Source organism: Cajanus cajan, chromosome 1 (genome assembly GCF_000230855.2).
Source record: "Cajanus cajan strain Asha chromosome 1, NIPB_CcT2T_4, whole genome shotgun sequence".
NCBI classification, from domain to species: Eukaryota; Viridiplantae; Streptophyta; class Magnoliopsida; order Fabales; family Fabaceae; genus Cajanus; species Cajanus cajan.
Window position 1 is genome coordinate 79918007 of NC_138517.1, and position 18301 is coordinate 79936307.

Here is an 18301-nt window from a genome sequence, read left to right on the forward strand (position 1 = left end):
AAAAATAACACTTGGAAGTCTAAGTGTACAAGTTGCACTATCAAGGGAGGTGAGCTACTAAGAGCCACTTAATAACCAAGCCTTTTCAAGTGGAAATCACTAAACAATGAGTAGAAGAATCACTTAAGTAGGGTTCCAAATGTGCAACTTTGGGCGCCTAAATTCAAGGGTACATGTGGCGCCCAAAATTTGAATTCAAACTTGAAATTTGAATTCAAATTTTGGCTCCCATGTGCTAGTCCGAAAATTTAGGTGTCTAGATGCATTTAGGTTTGATTTGAGAGTTATTTAGGGTTAATTTGAGTGGCACATGTTCAACCACCCATGGTGCTAAACATGTGACTCAAATGTAACTTAAATGACTTCCAAATTAAACATAGTTTAACCTAATTTACCTATTTAAGTAATTCTTGTATAATCCTAATCTAATAACCTAAATACAATGGTCAAACAAATACAATGGAAAGGAAAAATTACAAGAATGAAAATGAGCCCAATATTGGGTACCAAAAGCCCAAAGGCCCATGAAGCCCAATACTAGGCCCAACAAGCCTAAAACCTAAATTGCTACTCTATGTGGTCCAAAATACAAGACCAAAATATATTCAAACTATGCTAACAAAAATATAATAAGAATGTTAAAAACAATATAGGCCCATGTTGAAACTAAGTTTGGGCCTTCCAAGCCCATAGGGCCCATTGGGCCTTGACTGGCCCAATCTTCCATGTCTAGCCCACTCCTCTTGGATCTTTGAGTATGTCACCTCTTGCACTCCAAAGCATGATTCCATCATCCCCTCCCTCTTGAAAAAGATTTGTCCTCAAATCTCGAGGATGAATGGAAGAAAAATCAACAACTACATGTATAACATACGATGGATAAGAGATGAAAGTTTCATAAATCCTAAGAGGAGTCCTTCTATCTAGCCTAAGAAAGAAAAATAAACTGTCAAAATTAGACTCCCTAAAAATAGAAATAGGCTCCTCTTCTAAGCACAACCTAGAAGTAAAACCTAAAAATGTAAGAACACTATGACTAAGACAATGAAAAGAATGATTTTTAAACACTACAATATCTTGCCTAAAATACCCTAAATGGTAACCTAGACTTTTCCTAAAATATAAAGAAAAAACTACGAAAAAACGTCCTAAACAATTTTGGATTTGATTGTTTGTTAGATATTCATGATCATATAAACTATTTTTGTCTTGTAGGGAAGGAATCAAATTAAGTTTAATGGAATATTGACTTCCCCTAAGATCAAACATAGAATATAGAACACTATAATTGGTATCCAACAATTTACTAAGAGGTTCTCAACTTTGAACTTTCAAAACACTACCACTTATATCCACACAATTCGATATTTTAATTTTCAAAACAACCTTACTTTCCTCTAGTTTTTATGCATTTCAACTTAGACATGTATCTCAACACCACATACCTATACAACTTAACAACTTTCAAATCAACTAACTCACAACTTAATTACAACTTCCATTCAACTATAAACTTGCAACTTAGTAACTTAAAACATTATTGTACATCATCTTAGATCAATACATAATGAAATGGAATCATACAACATGCATGATATGGACATGTGAGTAAGAAATACACTTCATATATTTTCAACACATAGAGAAATATTCAACAAGTTTTTGTCTAGGAAACCACACCTAATGCCATTTTTCTCGTGTCCAACATCATTGAGGTAGATAACCTTTAACTCACCCATGTTTGATGTCAATCCACATGCATCCGACATGGATTAGGCGAAAAGCCTCTTAATCAATCATGTCTCACGTAGATAAACCTACGTTCGATCTTATTCAAGTAGAGAGACTCTTCATGACTTAGGCCTGACACCATTAAACTTATGTCCAATATCGTCCAGGGAAAAAGTCACTAGCTTGATCACCCTTGATATCTCTCAACTTGCACTCGACGTCACCAAGTCAAAGAGTTCCTTAAGCAATCACACCTAATGCATCTTATTTCCACATTCAACGAGATAAATTAAAGAGCTTCTCACTAATCAATGTATGACATTACTAATCTTGCGTCTAACGTTATTAGGGAAAAAAGCCCCTAACTTGAGCCACATCTGACACCATGAAGACATGCTTAACGTGATGATGATTTTCACACTTGACAAAATCCTCAAATTGGCTCAAGCCTATAATTCACTTGGCAAAACCAACATGCAGTGCAATATTCTACACATATACAACATATATTATCCATTTCCAACACAAAAATACAACATGCATTCATCTCAATTCAAGAATATCATCAAACTCCACTCAAACACCTTCAAGGAACCAAAAACTCAACACTCATCATTTCATGAATTCACATAATTTCAACTACACCATGATGATTCCAGGCAACAAACAACAATTATGCATCAACAAATTTTCAATTAACAAACTTCTCTTATCTTGAATCACCAAAAAATGAGAAGAAACGAGCAAGGCGGAAGAAGAATGTGAAAACTTCGTATGGCTCTCAACTTGAAATTCTCAGCTCCTAAAACTCGAATCTTCAATCTAGTAACTCAACTCAATTGCAGGAAGAACCTTGAAGAAATCAACGAAAGCGAAAGAAGAAATAATTTATCTAGCTTCAAAGTCTCTCTCTCTAATTTTTCTTAAGAAATGAATTCTAACATTTATGTCTTAAGAAAATCTTATATATCATTCCATAAGTTAGGTTACCTTGATCCTAACTAATATTACTTCAACAAAAACTTAACTCTCACGGATCCTTTAACCCTGAGAGCTTTAAAATAATAATAATTACAACAATTTTATCAATTAACTAATCACATAAATCATATAATCAATTAATAAAACTAATCACAGGGTTACATTACATATAAATACTTTTAAAAAATTTACACATGTTTTTTTAAAATAAAATAAAATAAGATCTCTCTACACGATCTCAACAATTTTAGGAAGAAATGCTTTAAGGTAACAAGGTTATTCCTATAATAGAAAAATGAAAAACTGTAAAACCACTATATCACTGCATGGATTTAATTGATAAATCAAAGAATCTTTCCTACTTTATTCGGCTAAAGTATTTGTGTCCTATGAAGACAAAATTGTCTGGTCTATTGTTGCACGTCTTTTAATAGATTTTGATGTTTGATTTTTTCGTTTTGAAAGACGACGAAGTGCTAAAACTTTCCATGTACACTTTTGTGATTGTGGATAAGTTATCGTTTCCTTTGAATTACTTTCTCCTTAGGACAAAGCTAGTGAGGCATCTAAACAGACAATCATCCAAACAAACGGTCCTTTATACTTGAATAAAGTTATATATGTTTGTTAGGGTGAATAATACACGTGATTAGTTTTTCTCAAATATTTATATTTATATTCTTGCATTTTATACATGTAATCAATTATTAAAAAAAATTTAATTAGATATTAAAAGAAAAATGTTATTATGAAAATGAACATAAGAAAAAATAACAAAAACTTTTAGGAGCTTTGTAATATTTATATAACTTGAATTTTTAAATTTTTTATAATAAAAATATCAGATAAGTGATTACTTAAGAATAAGTATGAGTTTGTTCTCTTAACTTTATGTCTAAGTCGTATGGAAAAAGAGTTCAAATTATATCCGGATAAAAAAGTAATTTTTTAATGGTGATATGATAGAAAATGGTATCATACACATATCTAACAAATGTTATACCTGAAACATATCGAACACCTCAACATGACATATTTATAGATATTTTGTTTCTTATACAACCGCCATTGTGCTCCATCCCTATTTCCTAGTAATAAAATTTCAAAGATTTTTTATATCTAAGCCTCCCTCTACCTTGATCCTACACATTTCACTAAGCAAAACCTGGGGTAAATTTTGTATATCCTCAGTTCCCCCTCCCCCAATATAAACCTATTAAAGGCTCAAGAAAATAAATGATCTGATTGGAGAACGAAATAATATACTAATAGTTCAACTTCCAAAAGATATATATTACTCCTCCAGAGAGCCTTTCTTCAACCTTACCAATTACCAACTACAGGGCTCCAAGTTCTTTAGTTAGCATGTGGCCCAAGACACTTAGATTATTGCTCACTCCTGAAGACATATTATTATTTTATCTCTTGAATTTATATCACTACAAGAAAGTTATCATATAATAACATACAAAAATATCACTACAAAAATTACTTTTACCTATATAATAAATATAATATAAATTGATATATTATTAAAAAAATATATGAATATAAATTATAATAATACAAAAAATATATTATTAAATTTTATTTAAAATTAATATTAAAATTGTACGTAATTATTTATTAAATAAATATATACCTATATATATTATATTTATAATGATACTACATTATATATTTTTTATATTGTATTATTGTGATTTATCTAATATCACTTTTATAAATCATATATATGATAAATAATTGTAGGGACTTTCTTTTCAAATTTATATGGTTGTGTCGCGCTAAATCCCTTTTATCACGAAGCCTTTCTTATTAAGGAACAAAAGGTAGCAAACTACATAAAAATGTATATATGGTTTAATTTTCCTTTTGTACGTAGCATTTAAAAAAATGTATAGAATTTATATTACTGGAATAAGCTAGAGAATGAAAGGAGAGTGATGGAAAGAGAATCAAGGTACATAATATGCCAAGAGGTACATCTCAAAATCACAATGACATGAACACTCCTTTGTTTTTATTTAAACAAAGCAAAAAAGGTTTACAACCTTTGATTTGCCTTTACAGCTAGCACATATCTCCATTATAACTTATTTCGATTGAGCAATCAGATTATCCTTAGAATCTTTGGATACCACACTACCTAATCCAGAGGAGTCTCCATTAACAAAATTACATTGCAAGCGAATTTCTCCTTTAGTCCCTTCCAACACTCCAATGTTACCCATTTTTATCATTGACACTATAAAGTTGGAAAAGAAAAGACTTTGGTTACTACTGAAGCTATTGACAAGGGCAATGGTATCAGCACCAGGAGTGGAGAACAGTTCTTGGTCGCTCTGAAGTAAGCCATTGAGGTGCTGAAGATTGGAGTAGTATTTGTTATCAAAACGATCAGGTGTGGTCAGGTCCAAATTGGTGAGGTTATTATTAGTTGCATTCTGGGGGCATATCTCACGCAATATTTGTAAGAAAGTTGAGTTCAGAGTTGGATCAGGATTTCCAGTGTTGTTGAAGTTGTATAATCGGCTAATGAATGTACTGCAATGAGCTCTTCCAAATGTATGAGCACCTGTATATGTTAATGGTTTCAAATTAGACTTGTATACATATGTTGTGTGCCAGTATATTCTCCACTTCAAAAATTAAAATTAACAGAGATTTTGGAGAAATTATTTCTATAAAATTTCAGTATATAAGTTAATTTTGATTTATGTGATAAGTTCAGTATTTGATCAATTTAATTAGTTTTCTTTTTCCTATAAATAGTTATGGAAAAGATTATTTAAATAAGACTTATTTCAAGGACTTTGTTGCTAGATATTAACAAATAGGAATTTAGTTATGTATACCTGAGAGTGCAACTAAATCAGTGGTGTTTAGACCTTGAACAGCAAAGGCAGCTTTGAGTTGATCTAGTGTGAAGAAGGGTGCTGGAAGGTTTTGATTTGCAAGGGTTCTGTTTGCTGTTAAGCTATCCCTTCTTCCTAATGGAACTGACCATGATGGACCTCCTCCCTGTAAATGGATAAATTGAACAATTTTAATATCTATATTCTATATATATATATATATATATATATATATATATATATATATATATATATATATATAATATATATATATATATATAATATATATATATATATATATATATTTTTTTTTTCCTTGATAAACCTTTTAGGGTCTTCAATTTTTTGTTAGACCAATAATCCTTCAATTGTCAAGAAATGTTTTTTTTTTTAAATAAAGACTTTTTTAATTCTTAACACGTTACATTTTTTTTTTTTAGAATAATCACTCACAACTATTTATTTAATTATTTATTTTAATTTAAATAATTAAGAGACATAAAATATCCTTTTTCATATTCTTAATAAATACATAAAAAGATGGTGGATAATTTTTGGCTTACAGAAAATTTATGTTATTTGGATGTTGCACGAATATTTAGCTTAAGGGACATAATTAATTATTTAGCGTATCACCAAAATGTCTCTCTAAAACAAATTAAAAGTCAAACCATGGAATAAGCATTTTACACGAAACCGGGGGCACATGCAACTACATCTACATGATAAACTTCAATAATTGACTATTAGAAATGATGCTAATTATACTACAAATTATACAACAAAAAAGAGAAGAGAGATAAGTTTGAAATGTAATAAAAGACATGATGAAAAAAATTATAAAGGCAAAGAATAATATTGTATAATTTAGTGTAAGAATAATATTACATATTCATAATTTTTTAAGACAAATTATAAATTTTGTATTTGAATTTCAATATCATATAAATTTTAATTCATGATGTTTATTAATTGTTCAAACTCAAAACTACTAATTAAAATGTAATATTTTCGTAAAATTATTTTCCAGCGACTTACCAGAACAGAACCTACTTCAGCTGCAATAGCAAGAATATCAGCACAAGAAACTGTAGCTGGACAAATAATTTCAACCGCTGTTTTGATGTTATTGACAACGTCCAAGCCCCTTATTGAGTTGTTATTTGGAATTGCATCTTGCTCGCTTTCTATGGTAGCTGTGTTGTTTAGTAAAATTGATCCATCGCAACCCTGTCACAAATATAACAACAACTTCGTTGAAACTTGATTTTTCACCTGTATCCTAACCTTAAATATCGACCATTTAATTGTTATTAATGAGATTTCAATATACTCCAAGATTTTAATAACTGGAATTTTTAACAAGAATAACTAAAATTAGTAATTAAACTAAGAGTTAATCATCTATATACTGTTAGTGTAAAAAATTTTACACTGACAACCAATCATATATTTTAAATTATGTTATTTTATTTTTATTTCATTAAATAAGTAACTGACATGACACTATTAAAATATATGATTGGTTGCCAGTGTAAATTTTTTTTACACGGACCGTATATAGGTGATTAACTCTTAAACTAAACCATAAGATTAAAATATAATTAACATTACAAGTTTCTCATATACAATAAGCATATCTATATCCTACCTGCAGCCACCGTCCAACATCCATTAATTAGATAAAGTTTCTCATATACAATAAGCATAGATTATTAGTGTAAAATTTTTTACACTGACAATTAATCATATATTTTAAATTATTTTATTTTATTTTTATTTCATTAAATAAGTAACTGACATGACACTATTAAAATATATGATTGGTTGCTAGTGTAAATTTTTTTTACACTAACCGTATATAGGTGATTAACTCTTAAACTAAAGATTAAAATATAATTAACATTACAAGTTTCTCATATACAATAAGCATATCTATATCCTACCTGCAGCCACCGTCCAACATATCCATTAATTAGATAAAGTTAAATGCACGTCAACGTTTGTTTGTTAGGTTATAGGATAAAAATAAAGAAAAATGTATATAGTTAGTTTAAGTAATTTGTGACATATACTCTTAACATGAAATGACGACTAAAAAAACCATTTTATTTTTATAAGAGTTGACTCATGAAAATAAATTATATCTCCTTACTAAAAAAAATTATTGTTAATAAGCCATGTAATTACCCATTCAAGAAAAGCTTATGTTTTTTCTCTTTTTTTCCCCCATATTTTTCTCACTAAATAACTTAAAAAAATAATTCATTACTTTTTTTCTAGCTATTTTCTTGATCTCTCATTTCTTTTTAAAACCACAACAAACGTCAGGTGTGAAGTTTTTTTTTTTCTGTTTTTTTATCTAGTTATTAATATATGCATTTTTTTAATCATGTATTTGTGTGAAATATTTATTGAGTTCTGCAAAAATCTCTTTCCAACAACATAAATTTCGTTCACGAGATTCAATCAAAAACCTTGTTTAAGAGACCAAATTCAGACACACTTAAACTATCACAACTGAATGGTGTTTGAGATCTGGTATTAAAAAAAAGTGAGAATCATGATAAATATGCAAAGCAGTTTGGAAAAACAAGTATTTACTTGGACAAAGCAATCATGAAAATGAAGCCTAACGAGGCTGGCACCGATGCGAGGATCAGTAAGGTAAGCACGGAAGATGACTCCAAAAACAGTAGTTTGTAGCAGTGGACATGTTTGGCTGTAGAAAGTAGGACTCAGTTCAGCATTAGAGACTGAAAACCCTGCATGCATCACAAATAATGCACACCACACTACTACACGCATCGAACCCATTTTTCCTGTTCTTTAAACCTCACTTAATATGTTCTCAGATCTCCTTTTGACCCTTTATTTATAGAGATCGATGGAGTGGGTGGATTTCTTGTAAAACATGATTTTGTTATTGTTTGTATTAATTTAAAAAATAATTTCCCAGAAAGTAATCTAACACAAAGTAATCATTTACGTATTTTATATCAAATGATGCCTTGACGACTACTTCTCTTGGTTTATGAATGGACTTATTGTATATGGTAGGGCCGGCATTATCTTATTGAAAAGTAAGTTCTAAAATCTGCTCAACGTGGTTGGAGCACACAAGTAACTAATTTAGGAAAACGTTCAAATTTCACACTGATGTTATGATGAAAACGTACTGTAGACCAAAACTCGAACCTGTTACTAAGTTCCGGAACTTGAATCCGGATTTAAATTTTTCTGCTTTAATTATGTAGCTTGAGATCGTCATTCAACAAAAGAAAAAATTGTTACTGTTTTTTAACAGAAAAACAAAATTTAATGTTTAAAATTGGATGCATATACTTTCTTTCTTCCTTTTTTACACCAAAATGTATATATTTTCTAGCTCTGGATAATTATTGTTTTGCAATTTAAATGTTGACTTATAATAAGTTTAAAAAAAATAAGTTTAATTTTCATGTATCGCTAATATAAAAAGTTTTATGATGTTAATTAATCAAAAATTATCTCAAGTACAATTTTTTAAAATTATTATTATTAAAAAAATACCATATATGATGACTAATATTTGGATGACCATGAAAAGAAAATTACATGGTGATATTCTAATCAATTTCTTAAAATATAGTGATAGTACCAAATTGGGAGGCGAGAATAATTTGAAATATTTATTTATATAATAAAATTACAATGATAGTATAAGAATTTGAATTTAAGACTTTGTATAAACTATTCCAACCCTTCACTATTAGGCCTACTTTAATAGTTTAATTTGGAATATCTAATAATTATAATTCAAACTCTCCTAATTATTTTGCTCAGTTTCTCACCCACCATTGGTATGAGGTCCTTCACAAAGCTCCCATCTCAAATCCTTCATATTACTTGAACTAGGGCAAATTGTGGTTGCCCCTTCCCCATCTACATGGCTTTCAAGTGCGTGATGATAGCCTCCATTTGATTAGGATGAACTTATTTTGTGGCAACATAGAACTCTTTGTATCAAGCTCTAAAACACCTCTCTTTGATATTGAACAATATACACAATAGAAGCCTTGGACTCAATATCATATTTACCTCCTTAACAATCTGCATGGATTCAAGAATCATTCAGTAAAAAAGAACGCGTATATATCTAGTTCATTGTCATCATAAAAGTGATTTCGGCAATTTCTTAAATAAAGATATTTATACTTTTTGATTTGCCTAGCTCGTACAGATTTTCAACCTCCTTCAGCCGGAAATTAACTAGCAATATTGCATATCTCCACATAATGAACATTTTAGTGGGAAAACTAGCAAGTGACAAACTTGAGGGATGGATGTTGGAGAGAAATTAATAGATAATCCTAGTCTCTAACTAATTTCTACATGACATGTAATTACTGTTTTCTCGTAAATTAAAAAATTTCAATTCATATCATGTAGTAATTGGTTAACATTTGGTGATATTGAATTACCTAATAATTTTTCCATATTGCCATATTGAGAGATGTCTTGTGCATATTCACAAGATTTCCAATCTTAAGGTCACAATTAAAGAGGTTATTAATTTCATCTCAAGAATAAAAATTATTAATATTATATGTGATCAATCCATTATCCTGTACATATCACTGTTAAATCATGACTAAGTGTAGGCAATTTCTTTCAAATTATAATTTTAACTAATACGGATGCGTAGCATTAAACTAAATTAAAAAAACCATTTGATTATTATATGCTTACAGAAATATATCATGAAGCCTTTCTAATTAAGGCATTAAAAATATCAAAGTATGTAAAAATGTATGAAATGTTGTAAACAGATAAATTTATAAATGGTACAGTTTTACTTTTGTACGTAACATTTGAGAAGAAGAAAACAATGTATAGAAATTATATTTCTTGGACAAGAGAGAGAGAGGATACAGAGAAATGGAAAGAGAAGCAAAGTAAATACATAATATATATGCCAAGAGGGTACATAGCATAAATCGCATTGGCATGCACACTCTTTGGCTTATTTAAATAAAGCAAAGATGTTTACAACATTTTTCCTTTACATCACATTTCCATTAACTTATTTAGATTGAGCTACTATCTTGTATTTAGGATCTTTGGCTGTAACACCGCCAACTAATCCAGACGAATCCCCATTCACAAAATTACATTGCAAGCGAATTTGTCCTTCATCACCCTCCAGCACTCCAATATCACCCATTTTTATCATTGACACTATAAAGTTGGCAAAGAAAACACTTTGGTCACTGCTGAAGCTATTGACAAGGGCAATGGTATCAGCATCAGAAGTGGAGAACAGTTCTTGGTCGCTCTGAAGTAAGCCATTGAGATTCTGAAGATTGGAGTAGTATTTGTTATCAAATTCATTAGGTGTGGTAAGGTCCAAATTGGTGAGGTTATCCACAGTTGCATCCTGGGGGCATATCTCACTCAATAATTCTAAGTAAGTTGTATCCAGAGTTGGATCAGGACTTCCAGTGCCATTGAAATCGTATAATCGATCATCGAATGTACTGCACGTAGCTCTTCCAAACGTATGAGCACCTGTATATATATTAATGCTTTCAAATTATACCTAATTTACTATAAATAAAAAAAATTGAAGCATTAGTGACTAAATTTGACAAAAAAGCTGTTTTTTCAACAATTTTACTAAGGAAAATTTTTTAAATTATATATAAATTGTCTTGTCACCAATTTTATATTTTTTTCTTGTAGTAATAAGATATATTAAAAAAAATTATATTAACTAATGATATAATACAACCAAAATATTATATATAAGTGATGAGTCAATAGTTAGAATAAAATTGGGTTTAGATTCTTCAAGATTTTGGGTTAGAAAAAAATACATTACTAAATATAGTAAGATTATTTTTTAACATAAATTAATCATTATCAAAATGATGAACATTTTGTATCACATACTATTAAAAAAAATAACTTTAGAGATTATTAAATTATTCTCAAATCCAAATGCTAATAGGAAATATGATTTGATTATGTATACCTGAGAGTGCAACTAAATCTGTGGTGTTGAGACCTTGATTAGCAAAGTTTTCTATAAGTTCATCCACTGTGGAAGAGGGTGCTGGAAGGTTTAAATTTGCAAGGGTTCTGTTTGCTGTTAAGCTATCTCTTCTTCCTAATAGAACTGACCATGATGGACCTCCACCCTGTAAATAGATAAATTAAACCACTTCAAAAGGATAGCTTATAAAACGCACAAAAAATGGTGGTTATTATAGCTAACAGAATTTTTAAGTTATTTTCCTGGATAAAAACTACAATTGTTGTTTTGGGGATACCATATTGTTGAGTGTACCTGTGGTTTATCGTTTTCTTCAACATTGCACAAATATTTGGCGTATGGGCGCCGTAATTAATTATTTAGCATGTCACCAAAGATATGTCTCTAACATAAAAGTCAAATTGTGGAACTTTTCATTTTGGGTTTATTATCATTTTCAAAGAATACAAGCTATGGAATAAGCATTTTACACGAAACAGGTTGCACATGCAACTACATTTACCCAATATATATACTTCAATAATTGAACATTTTAAATCTTAATGCTGCGATAAATGAGTCATTTTTGCCGACATACCGGAGTTGAACATGAGATAGATGAATTGTCTTCTTTTTATAAGCAATAGATTAGTTTGTTTATAAATGAAACAATACTCAAATATTGAGATAGTTGGGAGGAAAGCTTGTGTAAATACTCAAATGTTGGAGATACTCGCAGCCAACAAATCAGTCAAATGAGTTAAAAACGTAAAAGTTAAAACTAGTAATTTTTATTCAAAAGTGGTAAATTGCATTTAAGAAAAAAAGAACATTACTTAAGGTTTTTTTTTATTTTTAATCTTTTTCGTTTTATATAGTCGGCAGATTTCCACACCGGTTTGCGTTTCTTTATGATCTGATTAATGGTGAGTCATTTACACTGAGATCATCAGGGTACTTATTAAAAATTAAGTCCTTTGTAACCCTGCACACTAATTAGATCAAATCTGAATTACGTCAATTACTTATTATTAGGGTCCAAATATAAAGAATAACATATTCTTACAATTTCGGTGTCTTGGTTTTTTCTTTTGAAATTGGAGAAGTAAGTTAGTCAAATTATACACAACTTGCGCGAACACATGATTACTAATCACAGTAAGAGAAAAACTTCGTGGCTAAGAATTTTTTTATCCATGATTCTATTTTTTTCTCTTTTGAATCCTGATTCCATAGACATTTGAATTTGAATTTTATTTTTTACCACCTGCATGATCCAAAATCTAAAATAAACTGCGGTTTTTCTTTTTGGTCGATCTAATTAGTATTACTAATGACAGTATGAGGAGAGTGAAAATTGGTTGGGGGTAGAACTTACCAGAGCAGAACCTACTTCAGCAGCAATAGCAAGAATATCAGCACATGAAACAGTGGCTGGACAAATATTTTCCAGTGCTGTCTTGATGTTATTGACAACGTCCAAGCCCCTTAGTGAGTTGTTATTTGGAGTTGCATCTTGCTCGCTTTCTATTGTAGCAGTGTTGTTCAGTAAAACTGATGCATCACAACCCTGTATATATATGTGTCACAAATATAACAACTTCGTTAAGACTTTATTTGTATCATTTATATAGTTATATCATAACCTTAAATATCGACTATGTATGGCTTTTAATTGTAATTAACATTACAAGTTTCTCCACCATATATATACAAACATATCTATACGCTGCCGAAGCACCGTCCATTAATTAGACAATGATAGATGTAAATGTTTGTTTGTTTTCTAGGTTATTATACGATAACAATAAAGAAAAAAAAAATTATAGATGATTTCTCTTTTACTTTAAAAAATTTTGAACTAAAAAGTGTCACATGTTTACTAAATTTTCGAAGAATTCGTAGTCCTCATCAATATATTGGGTTGCAATTCAATCGGAGGATTGAAGTGTGTCTAAACCACATGCAACTTGTGTTCACGTGTTATTGATGGATTGGATGTCTTGTGGGCACTTTTTTTAAGAGTTTATGATACTGCTCGATCAGTTGTATTAATAATGCACTGCTATAGTATACGGAGTTTGATGACTGACACGGTCTTGGCTCAACTCAGGGTCCATGCAAGTGCAAGGAGTAACACCGATCACTATCAGCGGCTTTAATGACTGTTGAAAATGACGTTGTTTTTTATAGGCCTGAGCATCGGTCGGCCACGGTCGGTTTCGGACCAAAATTCTTAAAATCATCCGAAACCGATTAACAAAAATCAGGAGCCATTTCCGACCGACGAAGAACTCGGGTTTTAGCGGGTTCAATCCGTGCGGGTTACGGATTCATCGGATGGATTCATCGGTTTGAGAAGCTTCCTCTAGCGTCTCGTGCCGCCATCCTTCGTCACTCTTTGCCGGTCTCTGTTACTGCTTCATTTGGGGGAAATCACGGAGTTTCAGATCTCCACATCACCACCTTCATCAACCAGAACAGGGAGCTTCTCAGTGGCGGTAGCCATGGCAGGAATAAGTTGAAGAAAAGATGATGTTTACGGAGTGAAGAAGAAGAAGAAAGAAGACACTGTAAAGAAGAAGAAAGAAGCAGAAGAAAGAAGACGGAGTGAAGAAGAAGAGGAAAGAAGACGGAGTGAAGAAGAAGAAGAAAGAAGACGAAGTAAAAGAGACGGAGAAAATAAACGGTGAAGACGAACGGTCGGATTCGGGTGCATCGGATGAGAAAATTCTAACACCGAATCCGACCGTTAAAACCCGTTTGAACCCGAAATTTGCTTCAGAAAAAATCCGAAATACCTGAGAATTAATCCGCTTCACCCAATCTGTTCGTCGATTTGGCCGGTTTCGGATCGGCCGGAAGTTTTTGCCCAGGCCTAGTTTTTTAGTCTCTTGCATGCGAGGGTGTTTTTTGGAATTACCTAACGGCTCTATCAAATCTAAATAACTATGGTTTTTTTATTTTTGTTGGCAACTCTTTAACATATCATGTATTAATTAAGTTGGTTTCATTTTTATTAATATAATGAAAATGATTTTATTAATATATTAAAATTATAAAAAAAAATATTTGTGTCAATTTCTCATTAGAAAACAAGTTTGATCTCTTATATACTCGTTTTCATAAAGTTTAGCAATATTATGAAAAATACACGTATAGTATTAATTATGGGGACTTGTTAATATACATTCACTTTTTTATAAGGATTATTGTTAGCATATTAACTACATTATATATTTTTAGCAATTTTCTAAAATTATTTTTTCAAAAAAAAAAAACACACGTATTCATTAGTAAATCCATTTTTCTAAAATACTTTGGTTTAGTCCTAATTAATGTTAATTATAATTTTTTATTAAGCACAATTTAAATGCAATATTGGATAATGAGTGCAATTGTGTGGCATGATTTTTCTGTCAGTCAAGTTTTATATGTATCTTTGATTTCTCTCTTTGATTGTTTATAAAGTAAAATATGTACTAACGACTGAGAGTGCAAAAATGATATTTTGCAATGTCGTTCTATGTCGATTTGTTACATGGTTAAAACGATGATATTTTTTTAAAATTTAAAGTAATAATTGTTTTACATCGATTATAAAATAACAAAAGTTAAAAAAAATTAAAAAAAAAAACTTCATTAATTATATCAATTTCAAAATAACTGATATAAAAAACAAAGTTTGTTTTTACATTTGTTCTAATTTATATTGATTTAATATGTCTTTTAAAATCTTTCTATACTTTATTTTTCCATTTGTGATAAACCTTTGTCGACTTTCCAATCTTAGGAAAACTCACTCCAATTAACCATTGCTATCATGATTTTGACACCAACGACACTCTACCGTGATCGACTTCAACATTGATGTCCCTTTGTCGCGAGTCTAATGCTGATGAGACTCCATCGTTGCATGCTTTAATCCTTACCATCATTTTCACTTCATAACTTTTTGAGGTTTTTCATATTGAGCAACTTGGTAATGAACTTGGGAGCAACTTTGACTTGGATCCACATAAATTAATTTCCCTTCACTTGAGAGAGTGGAGGAAGAAGGCTTCGAGGACAGAGACGACGACATAGTAGATCCGGTTGGACGTACTCGTGGTCCCAAAGCCTCACACGATAAGGAGGGGAGGAGAAATGAGGAACACTGTAGTGAAAGAATGACACCTTGTAGTATAATGACTAGAATGTAAAAGAAATTTTACCTTTCTACTTATGGTAGCAAAACAAGTCAATTCTTCCTCACCGTTGCTCCAATAAAAATAAATTGTATCGGATTGGATTCACTTTCTTAGAAAAAAAAACAAGTTGAGCGTTCTAGTCCGTCCCACCTAAGAGGTGGGTTAATGGATCGGTTTGTAAAAAAAAAATAGGAAAAAAAGTTTATATATTTATTTTAAATTTTTTTAACATATTTTTTTTAATATCTAAAAGATTAAACCAAAATAATAAAATAAATATTAAATTATAACATACTTAATTTGATCAATTCTATAACTAATGTAAAATGTTCATTTTAATTGATTAATGTTTACTTCTCTAATAATGACGTGGGTAAGAAAATATCAGAAATGACTGGAATATTTGAGTCTTTCTTATGTGATTATTGTTAGCTAGGTTTACCAAGTTACCATTATTAGACTATAATTTAACTACATGTAAATATATATAGATATATATCTAATATTTCAAATTTCATATATAAAATGTTAAAAAAGTGTTAGAAATCTTACATTAATTGATATAATCAAAATAATATATATAAGGATAACATATATAGTCCTTAATATATGAGTTAGTTTTTTTTTAATTAATTTTAAACTCAAATTCTAAGACGGATAATAAAAATAAATAAATAAATCCCTCTTCTTTAAAATAGGAGAAAAATAAGCAAAAGAAAAAGATTAAAAAAATGATTAGATCAACTACTTTAATTTTGCTTTCTCTTCGGGAGAATAGGTGAGAGACATGTTTTTTGGTATCTTTCCCGAAAACTCTTGCATCCATTTATATCAAATTATACTGGTAACTAATTATCGATTCAACTCTTTCTCTTCACTCTTTTTTTCATATTTTTATCATTCCTAAAAAAAAATTCATCACTTTCTTCTACTTGATGTCTTTCTATTTTCTTTTCGAAACCCAATTAAACGTAATCTTGTGGGGGCAAAATCATTTTTCTAGTAATTAACATGCACATGGTGTGGTATAAAAAAAGTCAGAAGTTAAACATGAGTATTATGGAAGAAGAAGTACCTACTTGAACAAAGCAATCATGAAAATGAAGCCTGATGAGGCTGGCACCGATGCGGGTATCAGTGAGGGAAGCATCGTAGATGACTCCATACACAGTGTCGTATAGCAGTGGACATGTTTCATTGTAGAACGTAGAACTCAGCTCACCATTAGAGACTGGAAACTCTGCATGCATCACAAATACTGCACACCACACTGCCACTACTACTACACGCATCAAACCCATTTTTGTTGTTCTTGAATCCTCACTTAACTTGTTCTCAGATCTCATTTTGATCCTTTATTTATAGAGATGAAATGGGTGGATTTCTTGTAATCACAATTTCGCACATCTTTGAATTAACTTTTAAAAAAATAATTTCTCAGAAAGTAAAATAAACTGACACAGATTAATATCACGTACGTACGTATGGTTTATGATATGATGGCCATGATGACTACTTATGTATAGATTTATTGTATTATATATGGTAGGGCCGGGAATCATTATGTTCTTGAAATATTATTTCTAAAATCTGTTATAGTCACTAGTAGTAGAATTTTAAAAAAAATGTGAAATTATTATTGTAAAAAATTTATAAATTTTTTTTTTAAAAAAATTATAGAAAAATGATATTTTTCTAGTTGTGAGTGTGGTTGGAGCACTCGAACAACAAATATAAGAAAATGTTGATATTTTGATCACACAAGTGTTGCGATGAAAATTGAAGAACAAAACTCGTGTACTAAGCTCAGGAAATTGAATCCCAATTGAAAGCTGCTTTAATATGGTTGGACCACATCATTCAACAACAAAGAAAATTTTACTATTTTTTAACATTTAAGCAAAAGCTACTGCATGCTAAAATTAGATGTATATATTTTATAGGCAAAAACCTTATTTTTGTCCCTTATATTAATTGTTAGTTTCAATTTAGTCTCACTTTTATTTTTTGTCTCAATTTGGCCCCAAATTAATTCATTGGTTTCAATTTAGTCCCAAATTAATTAATTAGTTTCAATGCGGGACTTCCGTCCAAATTATTTAAACGGAGTTAACTTTTGGCCACGTGAATACCACGTAGATGCATACGTGGATGACAATTTTTTTGAAAACACCTCGACCCAGAACGGACCGTTCTGGTTTCACTTTTGGTGTGTTAATTGTGCAACTGAAACGGGCCGTTCCAGATGCAAAAATTAACACACCACCAGTGCAGCAGAACGTCAGAACGGCCCGTTCCAAAACTGAGAATATAATATTCTTGACTTAATTGTGTTTTTGATCGCTCAAGTATTATAATTATGCAATTTTGATCCCTAAGGTTTTAATTGAGTAATTTCAGTCCTTAAAAGATTACAGTTGTGTAATTTTAGTCTCACAATTTTTAATTGAACAATTTTAATCTCTCAAATATCATAATTGTGCAATTTTAGTCTTTCTCATTAAAAATTTAATAATTTTAAAATT

General features: G+C 30.3%; 1 protein-coding gene across 1 annotated transcript; it reads right to left on the minus strand.

The window, feature by feature from the left end:
* Positions 1–4713: 4713 nt before the first annotated feature.
* On the minus strand, positions 4714–17178 carry LOC109788938 (uncharacterized). The gene is made up of 8 exons (XM_020347802.3): positions 16856–17178; positions 12965–13156; positions 11587–11752; positions 10639–11120; positions 8175–8399; positions 6609–6800; positions 5571–5736; positions 4714–5290 (listed from the first exon to the last, which is right to left on the minus strand). The coding sequence occupies exons 1-8, from the start codon at positions 17120–17122 to the stop codon at positions 4809–4811; spliced, it is 2172 nt and encodes a 723-aa protein (XP_020203391.2). The 5' UTR covers positions 17123–17178; the 3' UTR covers positions 4714–4808.
* Positions 17179–18301: the final 1123 nt, after the last annotated feature.